The 11529-nt window shown below is 42.4% G+C and overlaps 4 protein-coding genes across 4 annotated transcripts; 3 read left to right on the forward strand and 1 right to left on the reverse strand.

Annotated features, from left to right (window-relative positions):
- Positions 1–39: 39 nt before the first annotated feature.
- K450DRAFT_221761 (uncharacterized protein) lies at positions 40–4023 on the reverse strand. The gene is made up of 13 exons (XM_051585785.1): positions 3682–4023; positions 3394–3592; positions 3190–3328; positions 2909–3118; positions 2669–2835; positions 2477–2601; positions 1797–2409; positions 1480–1732; positions 1230–1414; positions 849–1150; positions 660–778; positions 242–598; positions 40–171 (listed from the first exon to the last, which is right to left on the reverse strand). The coding sequence occupies exons 1-13, from the start codon at positions 3866–3868 to the stop codon at positions 79–81; spliced, it is 2949 nt and encodes a 982-aa protein (XP_051448576.1). The 5' UTR covers positions 3869–4023; the 3' UTR covers positions 40–78.
- A 3-nt stretch (positions 4024–4026) lies between these two features.
- K450DRAFT_221764 (uncharacterized protein) lies at positions 4027–6890 on the forward strand. Its single transcript, XM_051585786.1, has 3 exons — positions 4027–4844; positions 4910–5806; positions 5902–6890. The coding sequence occupies exons 1-3, from the start codon at positions 4058–4060 to the stop codon at positions 6465–6467; spliced, it is 2250 nt and encodes a 749-aa protein (XP_051448577.1). The 5' UTR covers positions 4027–4057; the 3' UTR covers positions 6468–6890.
- Positions 6891–6909: 19 nt separating this feature from the next.
- Positions 6910–8410, forward strand: K450DRAFT_221769 (uncharacterized protein). Its single transcript, XM_051585787.1, has 3 exons — positions 6910–7509; positions 7613–7707; positions 7773–8410. The coding sequence occupies exons 1-3, from the start codon at positions 7136–7138 to the stop codon at positions 8261–8263; spliced, it is 960 nt and encodes a 319-aa protein (XP_051448578.1). The 5' UTR covers positions 6910–7135; the 3' UTR covers positions 8264–8410.
- Positions 8411–8814: 404 nt separating this feature from the next.
- On the forward strand, positions 8815–10798 carry K450DRAFT_221777 (uncharacterized protein). The gene is made up of 7 exons (XM_051585788.1): positions 8815–9401; positions 9472–9531; positions 9637–9770; positions 9840–9901; positions 9989–10079; positions 10141–10191; positions 10269–10798. The coding sequence occupies exons 1-7, from the start codon at positions 8896–8898 to the stop codon at positions 10658–10660; spliced, it is 1296 nt and encodes a 431-aa protein (XP_051448579.1). The 5' UTR covers positions 8815–8895; the 3' UTR covers positions 10661–10798.
- Positions 10799–11529: the final 731 nt, after the last annotated feature.

Genomic DNA, 11529 nt, shown 5'->3' on the forward strand with positions numbered 1-11529 from the left:
TGTATATCATTCTTTTCAAATTTTCAACCTTAGATAAAACATGACATGAAAAAATTTTGCGGCTTTATTACAATGGATCTAAAGACTGACGCCTAATACGTCTGACTGGGCAAGTGCAAGCAACATAGGATCATCAAAGTATTTGTTGATGCTAACGTCTTCGTTAAGACCCTGATTTAGGAGAAGCGGATTAGCATTTGCTCTCAACTGACCACTAGCATATCGTACAAAAAATACTTGCCTTTCTCCTTCGTGTCTTTACCATGAAGTCGCGAGCAAGGTGTTGAGCAGGACTAGGCTCAAGCGGTCGCAGTTGTATCGATTTATCCAGAGGATCACCTGGAACAATCTGCCAATGGTCAAAGATCTGTTGACAGAAAGCTTGTCCTTGTGTATGTGTTCGTAAATCTGTTTCAAAACCATTGGAATCTATAACAGGGATGTAGGCTTTAACTGTGTAGAGAGGAGAGCCGGGCTTTGGAATGTCTTGAGTGACGTGGCCTCTTCTTCTCTGAAGCACAGCATACACCGATGAGACACAATCTGCTGGTGCTTGAATTTCGACATAGTATACAGGCTCCATTAAGCGCGGTGTTGCCTATAAAATTTAATGAGTGAGAGGGATCATATACAACAGAAGATTCTATGTTTATACGTACCATCAAAAACGAAGAATAGCACACACGCCTTGCAGTAGGAATGATTTGACCGCCGCCTCTGTAAATGGGCTCCTGGGCTAAAGTAGCATCAAGAATCTTGAATTTAACGTTTCGAATGGCTGTCGCGGAAATATTAGTATAAAACTCCAATGCTACGTGCGCTTATTGTCATTACTATCAATCACTTACGTTCTTCGCACAATGGACCTTCGCGTGTACCCCATTGGAAACCTTGTCTTATTGAGTCACGGACTGATCCGAGGAGCTTCTTGTCAACTTCAGAGGGAAGTGTGTCGTCCATAAGAACATTAGGGCCATTATCATCTGGACCAAATGCCCAAACTGATCGTGCCGCCAATATATCCCATTCGTATTTTTGTTCTAAGTGTTTACCCAAATCCTTGGCAGGCATTCGGATATTGATTCGCCCGCTTTCAATGTCTTCTGCAAGGCCTTTTTCTAAGGGCTCAGCAATCATAGTGAGCTTATTCCTAAAAAAAAATAGAAAATGAAACATAAATAAATATCAAGCCAACAACGCAATATTAAAATAAAACAATGGCAACGTACTTTTTGTTGGGAGTTTCAGCGAAGCACTTGAGCGCAGATGTTTCCACGACAGTCTCACAAAATCTGACAACGGGGTCCGCAACCTTGAGATCGATTTCGGCATATAATCGTCGCAAATCGTGCAGCACGCAGTCGAGATACAATTCACCGGTGCCAAGTATGATGCGTTCTCCAGATTCTTCAACCTAAGTATGAAAAAACATCAATATAATGCTAGAGGCACCGATACCGTTTTCAAAAGTCAGCTTACCTTAGTAACCACTATAGGATAACTCTTATTAATTTTTCTCAGACCATCCAACATCTTGGGCAGTTCTGAAGGGTTGACTGGCTCAACAGCAACCTTGAGTACAGCAGTGGTGGGGAAATGCAATGGGCGGAAAATATATGCGTCTTCATGCCACTTCTGTTGAGTAATTGTGGCAGTTTTGACTATGGAGTTATCAACACCTCCAAGAAGTACCCAACTACCGGCTGGAACACCGTCAACATCAATTCGATACCTACAGAGAAACTGGATTAAGAAAAAAATAGGTGAATACATTCTCACTATGTCTGGATGCTTACCGAGATTCGTTAATCCAAACGTCTGAAACTTGTTGTAGTGACATATCTTCTTCGTCGTCAATAGAATATCCTTCACCTAAGACGCGAACAGTTTGACCACGTTTGATAGTACCACTCATGACACGTCCAAATGCATCAAATCCGGTTGCTTCGACATTATTGTACAGCTTTGTAATATGAATCATCAAAGGTCCGTCTGCATCGCAATTTATCATAGCGTTGGCAACTTCTGTGTCTAGGTCACCAGTATATATATGTTGAACTTTAGCTTCAGCATTCTCAGCAGGCGAAGGTATGTGCTGCACAACCATCTCCACAAATCCAGTTGAAGGTCCAAAGAAGTGAGACAAAACAAGCTGCAACAAAGGCTTGACGTTGAGCTTAAAATGCTTTTCTTTCAAGAAGATGCCAAGAGACGACAGAGTTCGCTTCAGCTCTTTGCTTTCTTCGCTAAGGACCTGTGAGTACAGCTTGTAAAGAGGTTCGAGAATGAAATGTATGAAAGACCTCTTGCTGCTGGGCTCGAGTGGTTTGCGACTGAAAGTTCGTCTGTCCGAATTGAAATACACGTCTCCCCACAAGCGTTTTGAAAACTCTTCTGCGCTGAATCCATCTAGAGAAGGCAATAGTCAGGATCAATGCTGACCCAAGTCGTTTTCAATCATATTTAAAAGCTTTACCATATGTATCAGCATAGATCTTTGCAAAGGATTTCAACGAGAAACACCATCCGAATTGCGAGGAAGCGAAGCAGACGTTTCCGAGCTCGGGACCCATTTTAATATGCTCTCCACCAGCGGTTGCTCTATCGAATGCATATAAAGTTAGCACTAAGTTCGCACTATCTCCTCGAAGTCATAATCCTCTCTTACCTTATGATAGAGTTGACTTCTTCTATAACATATCTAAGTTTGAAGTAAGCATCGGTGGGTGGTAGTTTCAACTCCAAGATTAAACGGTCAACTTTGTTGACAACCAAAGTCATCTTGAGGTTTTCGCGAATACAATGTCGTATAATTTGCTCTGTGTTGGCCATAACCTGTTATTGCAAAGAGTGTCCGTTAGCAACAATACGCTTTCGATTTTCTTCTGCGCGATGCAATACAACTTACTCCTTCTACAACATCAACGACGATTACAACACCGTCCACCAAACGAACAGCAGCTGTGACTTCATCCACAAAATTGACGTGGCCTGGAGTGTCCAACACATTAAGAAGATAAGACTTCCCCTTGACGTTTTGCATTACGAGACTCATGGGCATAGACTTGATGCTAATGCCTCGCTCTCTCTCGAGCGTGTGCGTATCAGTGTACCGTTCCTACAAGCATCATCTTGTCAAGCCATATTTCCCAAGTTCAAAAATCTTACGTGGCCTTTTCATTTACTTACAGGTTTTTCAGGGTTGACTGGAATATCGTGAGTTTCGGCAATGAGCATGTCGACAAAGGATGACTTTCCATGGTGAAGATGACCGACAATGGCGACGTTTCGAATAAGATCAGGCATATTCATGAGATCAACCAAGAACCTTTACAAAAATCAATCGTTAGTGAGAATAATGATAGGTTCCACGCGTGGATCGATCTTTCTTACTCTTTGTTATAAGTGGTAGCTGGCATCTCTTTCTCGGCAATATGAAACTTTCGAATCTTAATAGGAGCAATGATAGGCTCCGAAAGAGGTTGAGTATCCTCCTCTTGCACAAGCGTTTCGACACCAGGTCCATAAACTTCTTCGGCAGAAGGATAGTAGTTTTTGTCTTCGTGAAGGACGATCTGGTTGTTTGGCGCATCTATAACAAATGTAACGAATTTCGCGTGAGATTGACTTTAATCGTGATAATTGAGCAAACTGCTCTTTCATATCCAGTGCCGTTCCTACCGTCAATATGCATCAATTGCATTCCTGTATCCTGTTGATCCTCTTGATCTACTTCTTCTTCGACGTATTGCTCTCCAAGACCGTAATCGTCTTCCTCTTCCTCTTCTTCCATCAATTCCTCATCTTCTTCTTCATCAAGATCGGGGCCAAGGTAATTGCCGAATTCATCATAGAGAGAGTCGTCCATCTCGAGAACGTCAACAAAGTCTGAGAGCTACACGAAGGAATTTCGACGGAATCGAACGAGTTATGGACTTTGTTGTTCGCGGGTGACGTAGAAAATTTATGACAAATTTATAGTATTGAGGTGGGGCAACTTGGTGGACGCTAACTGCGCTATCGACCCTTACCTTCTGACCCAATCTCACATGACGAAATGAAACGCCCCAAGGGAAACCAAGGCCAACCACTGGTACAAAAACGGTTAAAAGAGAAAAAAACGAATAGCTCCAATGGAAGTGAACAATCTAATGGCGTTACTCTGAAAGATTTTTTCAGAAATCCGCCACCTCGAGAACCTGACAGCCATTCCAAAGCAACCGATCAATTCGAACAAGACATGGAGCTCGCTATCCAGTTAAGCTTAAGCTCAACAAGTTCCGAAGTATATCAGAAACACCCCTCTGGTTCTACACCTTTTAAAATAGACTTGCCAGAACCATCAAATTATAGCGAGCTAAGCGGTATTGAAACCAACGAACATTTTGCCACCAGCGACCTTACACAAGGAGACAACGCTTCCCACTATGTTGACAAACAAAAGGAAAATGAAGGAAAAGAAATTGCGCCTGCATTGAACAACATCAAAGCCGAGACCCAAATGAGATGTCCTATATGTAACCAATCATTAGAACGCCTTACACATGAACAATCACAAGAGCATGTCAATTCATGTTTAGACAATTCAGATTCTAATATATCAACGCCCACTCCCGAATCAGTTCCGAAAGAAGATTTTAACAAAGACTCTCAAGCATCTTCGTGGTCTCAGTTTTTCGGTAACATTCACTCTAAAATCAGCGGGGTCTGGAGCTCTCGAGGTGACGAAGCGCCTGGAATGCGTGGCAATACGTCGACGAAGCAATGGTTCGGCGAAGACAAAAAGGGTAATGCTCCGCCCATGAGAGGACCAAGGAACTGTCCTTTCTACAAGAAGCTACCAGGTAAGTAAACACTTAGCCAAACAAACTGCTTCTCGCGACGGCACTGACACTAAGTACTGCTACAGGAACTACGTTGACAGTTGACGCCTTTTGTTACGGAAAAGTTAGTGGCTGTACTGGCTATTTCTTATCTCATTTTCATTCCGATCACTACACTCGATTATCACCGAATTGGCGTCATGGGCCTATTTACTGCTCTAAAGTAACGGCCAACCTCGTCATCCAGAAGCTCGGAGTAGATTCCCAATGGGTCAAATCACTTCCTATGGATACTGAATGCAAAATGGAAGACAGTGATGTGACTGTAACCCTATTAGATGCCAATCATTGTCCAGGCTCTGTCTTATTTCTATTCAAAGTACCTCAGCCCAATGGCAGGCAATGTTTGCGATACCTCCACACTGGCGATTTTAGAGCATCGCCAAAAATGTGCTTGCATCCACAGATCATTCAACCAGCCAATCCTCCAATCGATATATTATATTTGGACACCACGTACCTGGACCCTCGATATGCGTTCCCAGCTCAGGAAGAGAGCATAAAGGCAGCGTGCGAGATTGTCAAGCAGCAGGTATTAAAAGACGATTCCATCCTGAACAGCGACCCTATCAACCCAAGCTTGGAGACTTTCTTCAATTCATCAAGGAATAGAAGTGTGACCGATGAGAGCTCTGGCGATAAAGAAGAAATTACAAACAAGGAAGAGATCGGCGAAGCGTCATATTTTGATACACCTGACGAGGAAGAGCTTATTGAAGACTTCAGCTATGACGCTGATTTCATGGACAATGTCAGTCAGGTCGAACAAAACGGGTCAGCCAACGAGAGTTCATCCTTCAGCCTTTCAGCCGACGACTTCAAAGTAACCAGTGGTGGGTCTTCGCCTGGAGCCAGCATACCACATAACCGAACCTTAGTGGTGATCGGAACGTATTCCATTGGAAAGGAAAAGATATTTTATGGTAATGAACGTCATGTGTATCTTTTGGCTTGACAGGTTTTGTGTCATCATTCTAATCAGAGTTATTCCTCCTCACTTGACCTTTTTCCCAAAAAGAAATTGCCAAATTACTCAAATCCAAAGTCTTTGTTACCTCGGCAAAGCGACGGATCCTTCTTTGCCAAGAGAACGAAGAGCTTGAAGCTATTCTTACAGATAATGCAAAGGAAGCACAAGTCCATGTTATCCCGCTTATGCATCTCAAAGGGGACAATTTAACAGCGTATGTCAAAAGTTTATCTCCCTATTTTACATCTGTATTAGCTTTCCGACCCACAGGATGGACGTTCAAATCATCTTCTGCCCAAACAATGGACATGAACTCTTCGAGCTTGGAGTATATCACTGGTCACGTACCCAAGTTTACCGCCAAGTCACTGCGACCCACGTATTCATCTCCGACTGTGACCATGTATGGAATTCCGTACTCGGAGCACTCAAGTTTTCGAGAGCTCGCGTCCTTCATTGGCAGTTTAGACATTAAACGAATCGTGCCCACTGTCAATGTTGGGAGTGAACGAAGTCGACAAAAGATGGGTAATTTCTTCCGCAAGTGGGAGGCGGAAAAGAAAACGAAGGGAAAAATTGAAATGGTCCCTTACCGAGCGATCTCTCACTGGTAGTAGCTATCGCTCTTTTGTAAATATTTGAATACTTTGATATTATTTGAAATCTCCCTAGCTTGTTATTGTTGTGTTGTTATTTTTGTTGTTGTTGTTGTTGTTGTTGTTTTGCTTTTTTAAATGGCCGCATACTCGTTCATTTGACTGCCACACTGCTTGGAGGTACAAAAATGGTTTAGTGCCATGGTTGTCTGAAATAAAAATATTCAGGTCTCTATGAATGAGAAAGAGTCCTGTTCATAATCAAGGAGTCTGGCTATGCCGAAAGTCCAAGCGTGTCATATCATGGTCAAGGAGGATTGGTCTCGATGGAACTCCCGGAGTTTCAAAGTGCAACCTCCGTTTCTTTAGGCCGCCTGCAGAGTAAGTGGTAAGAAGGTGGGCCAAGTTTGAGAGAGGTATGAACGTGTCTCATAAGGCAGGACTGATTGTGATTGGACAATGGAAAGTTGATGACGATTGCTTCCATGGTCTATTTCTTTAAGCTTGAACAATAGGATTTGGAAACTTCTTACCTGGTGTGAAAAGCCTCAATAAGTTTCTCCTTGAACGGCTTCCTTCCGCTTGTCTTCTTTCTCTTTTTTTTTATTCCCGCCCTTGTCCCTTCTTCTTCCGAGTAGCTGTATTTCCATTCAAGGCACTGACTGTGCCATTGCTTGTTTTCCACAATGTACTCTCCAAATCAACAACAACAATTCTTTGATCAAGAGCAATCCCTCAATGGCTTGTCAGCCCATACCAGCGTTAATGCCATGCCCATGCAAAGCTACTCTTCCAGTCATCCTACTCTTCCTGCCGCTATAGCCCGTCGCCGCCAAAGCAGTTTCAGCTCCGTCATGAGCCCACCGCTCTCTGCCGGCCCTTCCTCATCCTCATTCGATCCTGCGAACTCACAAGCCTGGTTTGGTACCAGCTTGGACTCTACTGGTTCTTCATTCAGTCAAAATATGTTCGGGGGCAGAGACATCATCGTCTCTCCTTCCACTTCCACTCCGATGGACGGTTTTGGGACCGCTGATGATGATGAGGCAGCTCAGAGAAAGTGAGTTATCTTATCAATGAACATGGCCTGATTTGCTTGGGAAAACTCTCAATTTTTTACGCTCTGACCTATATCCTAACTCTAATTTTTTTTTTTTATTCAGCTTACAACAAATGTTTGAAAAACGCCGACGAAGACGCGAATCTCACAATGCAGTGGAAAGACGGAGGAGAGATAATATTAATGATAAAATACAAGGTAAGCAGCTGTGACAAAAACATCAACTCACCTAGAGCGCGTGTTGACTTCAACTATGTTGCTAGAATTGTCACTGTTACTACCTGAGCACCTATTAGACAATCCACCCCCCGGTTCAACCAATGTGGTAACAACACCTGGTGCAGCAAGTGGCTCAGTACAGAAGGCCATCAATAAGGGAACGATCTTGAAGATGTCAGTCGATCATATCAGAAACTTAAGAAGTGATGCTGCCAGATACCAAGCTAGAATCAAAGAATTGGAAACAATGCTTGAAGCTGCCAAGAGCGGAGAATATGTAGATTTTGATACTTTACAACTAGGTCGTTCTGTACAAGCTCCCACCAACGATATGAATGTATTCCCACCGCAGTACCAACAACACCCATCTTATGGTGCTTCAGCACCTGTTCCGCTACGTAGTCAACAACAGTCGCTTAACTTAAATGAATCCAACCGTCGTCCACAACCCCATCAGCGTACAGGCTCATTGCAGTTTCAACAACAATTTGGAAATTTACATATCGACGCTAATCCTCGAGGTGCAGACGTCTAGATAGGCTTTTAGCAAAGTATATCTTTACCCCAAGTATATCAATCTTTCATATCTTTTAAGCTCTCTTTATTTTCTCGTTTGTTCCGTTCATTCCACTATCACGTTTTCTTTGCTTTGTAATGAGATATTTATGCCTTTTCATCAACTCCTTCATTTTTTTTTATCCCAACATTGGAATTTTCTATTTGCACCCGTTCTATACGATTACTTCGTCCTTCCTGTATTCTGATAACTTCACCAAGCTTTCCATTCGAGTGTTTTTAAGAATGTCCATGCATTTGAAAAATATCTAAATGGAAATGATGTATATTAATTCACTCTTTCTTTATGTTTCTTATTCATTTGACAACAGCGAACATAATGATTCTTTCTCTATAAAAATACCCAAGAAAAAAAAAACTCACACAACGATCTTTCCTCCTATACTCACTTTCGTCATGTTGCTGAGAGCACACGATAGCTCTCCTTAAAGGGGACCTCCTAATGCCTCTCAACGCACGGTAGCCACATACCGGATTACCCTAAATTTTACTGCCTTTTTGGCCACGACATGATCATTATTTTTGGGATCCATATCATCCCTTGTTACTGACACCTCTTGTTTGCTGCGTCCGATCACGATACCTCCTACCATGGGTACCTTTTGTTCCAAGTTGGAACTCCCACCGTCGTCACCCAAGAGTCATATACGCCATCAGCCTTCAACCGATGATAAATTAGCTCGGTCCAATAACGAAAAGCAGGTGACAACGCTGGTGAAAATTCCACCAATGGCTAACTGGCCCACCCAACCCAACCTGGTCACTGACCTGGACATCAGTCGCCGATCGTCCATGAGAACGGAAGACGATTTCATGGATGGCGCATCGATTCGCAAAATGAGCAACGCCTCCGCTTCAACTGGTAGCACTCAGGTGGAAGAGCACTTCCACTACCACAGACTCAGCTACCAACAGAGTGCAGACAAGGAGTATTTCCCTGTGGAGATGACCACTGGGGGGGATACGCTGGAGTCCACTATTTTGTCTGATTTCAGCTGGATGCAAAGACCTACCAACACGTTCCCTGTCCCTTCCGGCAAGCAGCAGACGAACAAAGAAAATGTCATCCATTACATTATGCGATATGTAATGAACGGGTATGTCAAAGAACGCTGGCCGCATCATCAAATAGGACGATCGCCCAATTGAAAGCTTAATGCATTCTAGATTTCACACTGCGCCGTTACAGCCGCGGTCTAGTGGCGTTGGAAGAATCTTGGACATTGGGTGAGTTAATATAAAATTTGGAGAAAATACTTGTCTTTACAGATCACAGAACTGAAAGCTATATTTTTTCCACACCATCTTATTGTTCTCGCTGCATATCAAAAGCTCAGGATCAGGAATATGGGCTATCGAAATGGCTACTGCTTATCCGCGTTGTGAAGTCGTTGGTATCGATCTTTTATGCCCTGGAATAGGCCATGACAATATACCTGAAAATTGCAGTTTTAAAACAGTGGATGGTATGAGCTTTTTTTTACATTGTGTTTTAATTTTGTGGTTGCTGATAGTTGCTAATACTTTTTCAACAGTTTTGGCTGGTCTTCCGTTTGAAAATGAATCATTCGACTATGTATTTGTACGAAATATGACTGTAAGTTTAGACATACAATGTGCATCTGATAAATGATACCTGACCCCCTTTCGGTTAAATAATCTTTACTATCACTCTCCATCGCAGCTCGAACTTAGCGAGAATAGCTACAGATCTCTCATCAATGACAGCTATCGAATACTAAAGCCAGGGGGATATCTAGAAATTGCTGAGCCAGGTAAACGCATACCTGGATTGCGAATGGTGATTGTAATGGCTCTTACTAAATGTTCCTACAGATGTCGAGCTTAAAAACTCTGGGCCCGTCACTCGTAGATTTCTTAACTTATGTAAGATCCGTAAAAAGCCCTTATATATATGTCCAAATTTTTTTTTCTGACCTGTTGCTAAAATTGACTTTTTGCAGATGCCAAAGCGTTCGAGTGCATTGGTATAAACGCTCAGCTAGCACACTGTCTACCATCGCTCATCAATACATCTTGGTTTGCTACACAGGCGTCTTCAGCATGCACGTGGACTGTGGCTATCCCAGTTGGCAAGCGATGGAAAAGTTGCATTGCTAGACTTTTGGCGTTATATCTACTATCAGAATTTCGATCCTGCAAAAATATGGTGTGTTCGGTTGCAGAATTGTCCGAAGAAGACTATGATGATGTGATGTTGGCGGTAAAGCAGGAGCTACTCTCCGTAGTCGATACACACATCATTTGGCGGACTGTCTTAGCTCACAAAGAAGATTCCACTGCCAATTGTGGACGCGGTTTCCACATGAATCCTAGAACCGTGATGGATAAATAGAATCGACTACCTTCTATAGACTTACAACATCATACTAGTACTGTCTTTTATTGTAAAAATGTCAACATCAATTACTAAGTGTTAATTTTAAATTTGTTATTAAATTTTAGCTGTATTTGCCGCCCTATTAGTCGATGGGCAGAGTGATAACTACTGTATATTCAACTTTCTCGTTTGCAATTTTGTTCTGAAGCACGTGAAGGGTACCAGAATAATTTCATGGCAATTTATTACTTGCATGACTTGATACAGAACTGCTTCCATCATTAAAATCAATCGTGTCGAGTCGATTCCTTTCGGCCAATGGAATCTTAATGTGACCATGGTTTTTGAGCGTAAGAAAAGCACATGTAGATGGGCACAATGATATTCATAGTATCGATGTGTGCGCAATATGGATGATGTAGATCGGAATCTCCCAACATTTATCGGACGGGAGAACCTTATTCTTTCATTGTCTGTACAACTCCAAGCAAGGATAATGCGCACATATTGCACGCTGTATATGGCAAGGCGGCCTTTGATGAGTCAATTCGTCCAGGTACCTTGCCAATGCAGCCCAATTTAGCTTTTTCCCCACATTGTGGTCCGTTACCCTGAGTAAAATGAAGCAGCACAATGTTTGATCGTATCGCTTTTTCATGTGGTACTAAGATCATATAACGTGAATTGTACAAATAACAATACCCCAATATGTTATAACGACTTCATTGCTTGTACCCACCGGATTGCTAAAAAACTTTAATACTGAACCCTTTATATACCAGGCCATTGGGTAATGCTTGAACACTTCGGATTGTACAGATATCATGGAAATAAAAATTTGAATGAAAAAAGTATATATTCTGCATGCCTTACATTAGTAGTGG

This window comes from Umbelopsis ramanniana (assembly GCF_025399195.1).
Source record: "Umbelopsis ramanniana AG unplaced genomic scaffold K450scaffold_4, whole genome shotgun sequence".
Lineage (NCBI taxonomy): Eukaryota > Fungi > Mucoromycota > Umbelopsidomycetes > Umbelopsidales > Umbelopsidaceae > Umbelopsis > Umbelopsis ramanniana.

Bases quoted from the DNA above. Each gene is read 5' to 3' on its own strand.
- K450DRAFT_221761 (XM_051585785.1), bottom strand. From the start codon at position 3,868: ATGGACGACTCTCTCTATGATGAATTCGGCAATTACCTTGGCCCCGAT. The intron at 2,410-2,476 runs GTAAAGCTTTTA...TGCCTTCTCTAG, and splicing joins GATCTATGCTGATACATATG to ATGGATTCAGCGCAGAAGAG. The intron at 1,733-1,796 runs GTAAGCATCCAG...GTTTCTCTGTAG, and splicing joins GTTTGGATTAACGAATCTCG to GTATCGAATTGATGTTGACG.
- K450DRAFT_221764 (XM_051585786.1), top strand. From the start codon at position 4,058: ATGAAACGCCCCAAGGGAAACCAAGGCCAACCACTGGTACAAAAACGG. The intron at 4,845-4,909 runs GTAAGTAAACAC...GTACTGCTACAG, and splicing joins TTTCTACAAGAAGCTACCAG to GAACTACGTTGACAGTTGAC. The intron at 5,807-5,901 runs GTAATGAACGTC...TTTCCCAAAAAG, and splicing joins AAAGGAAAAGATATTTTATG to AAATTGCCAAATTACTCAAA.
- K450DRAFT_221769 (XM_051585787.1), top strand. From the start codon at position 7,136: ATGTACTCTCCAAATCAACAACAACAATTCTTTGATCAAGAGCAATCC. The intron at 7,510-7,612 runs GTGAGTTATCTT...TTTTTTATTCAG, and splicing joins GATGAGGCAGCTCAGAGAAA to CTTACAACAAATGTTTGAAA. The intron at 7,708-7,772 runs GTAAGCAGCTGT...CTATGTTGCTAG, and splicing joins TATTAATGATAAAATACAAG to AATTGTCACTGTTACTACCT.
- K450DRAFT_221777 (XM_051585788.1), top strand. From the start codon at position 8,896: ATGGGTACCTTTTGTTCCAAGTTGGAACTCCCACCGTCGTCACCCAAG. The intron at 9,402-9,471 runs GTATGTCAAAGA...AATGCATTCTAG, and splicing joins ATGCGATATGTAATGAACGG to ATTTCACACTGCGCCGTTAC. The intron at 9,902-9,988 runs GTAAGTTTAGAC...TCTCCATCGCAG, and splicing joins TATTTGTACGAAATATGACT to CTCGAACTTAGCGAGAATAG.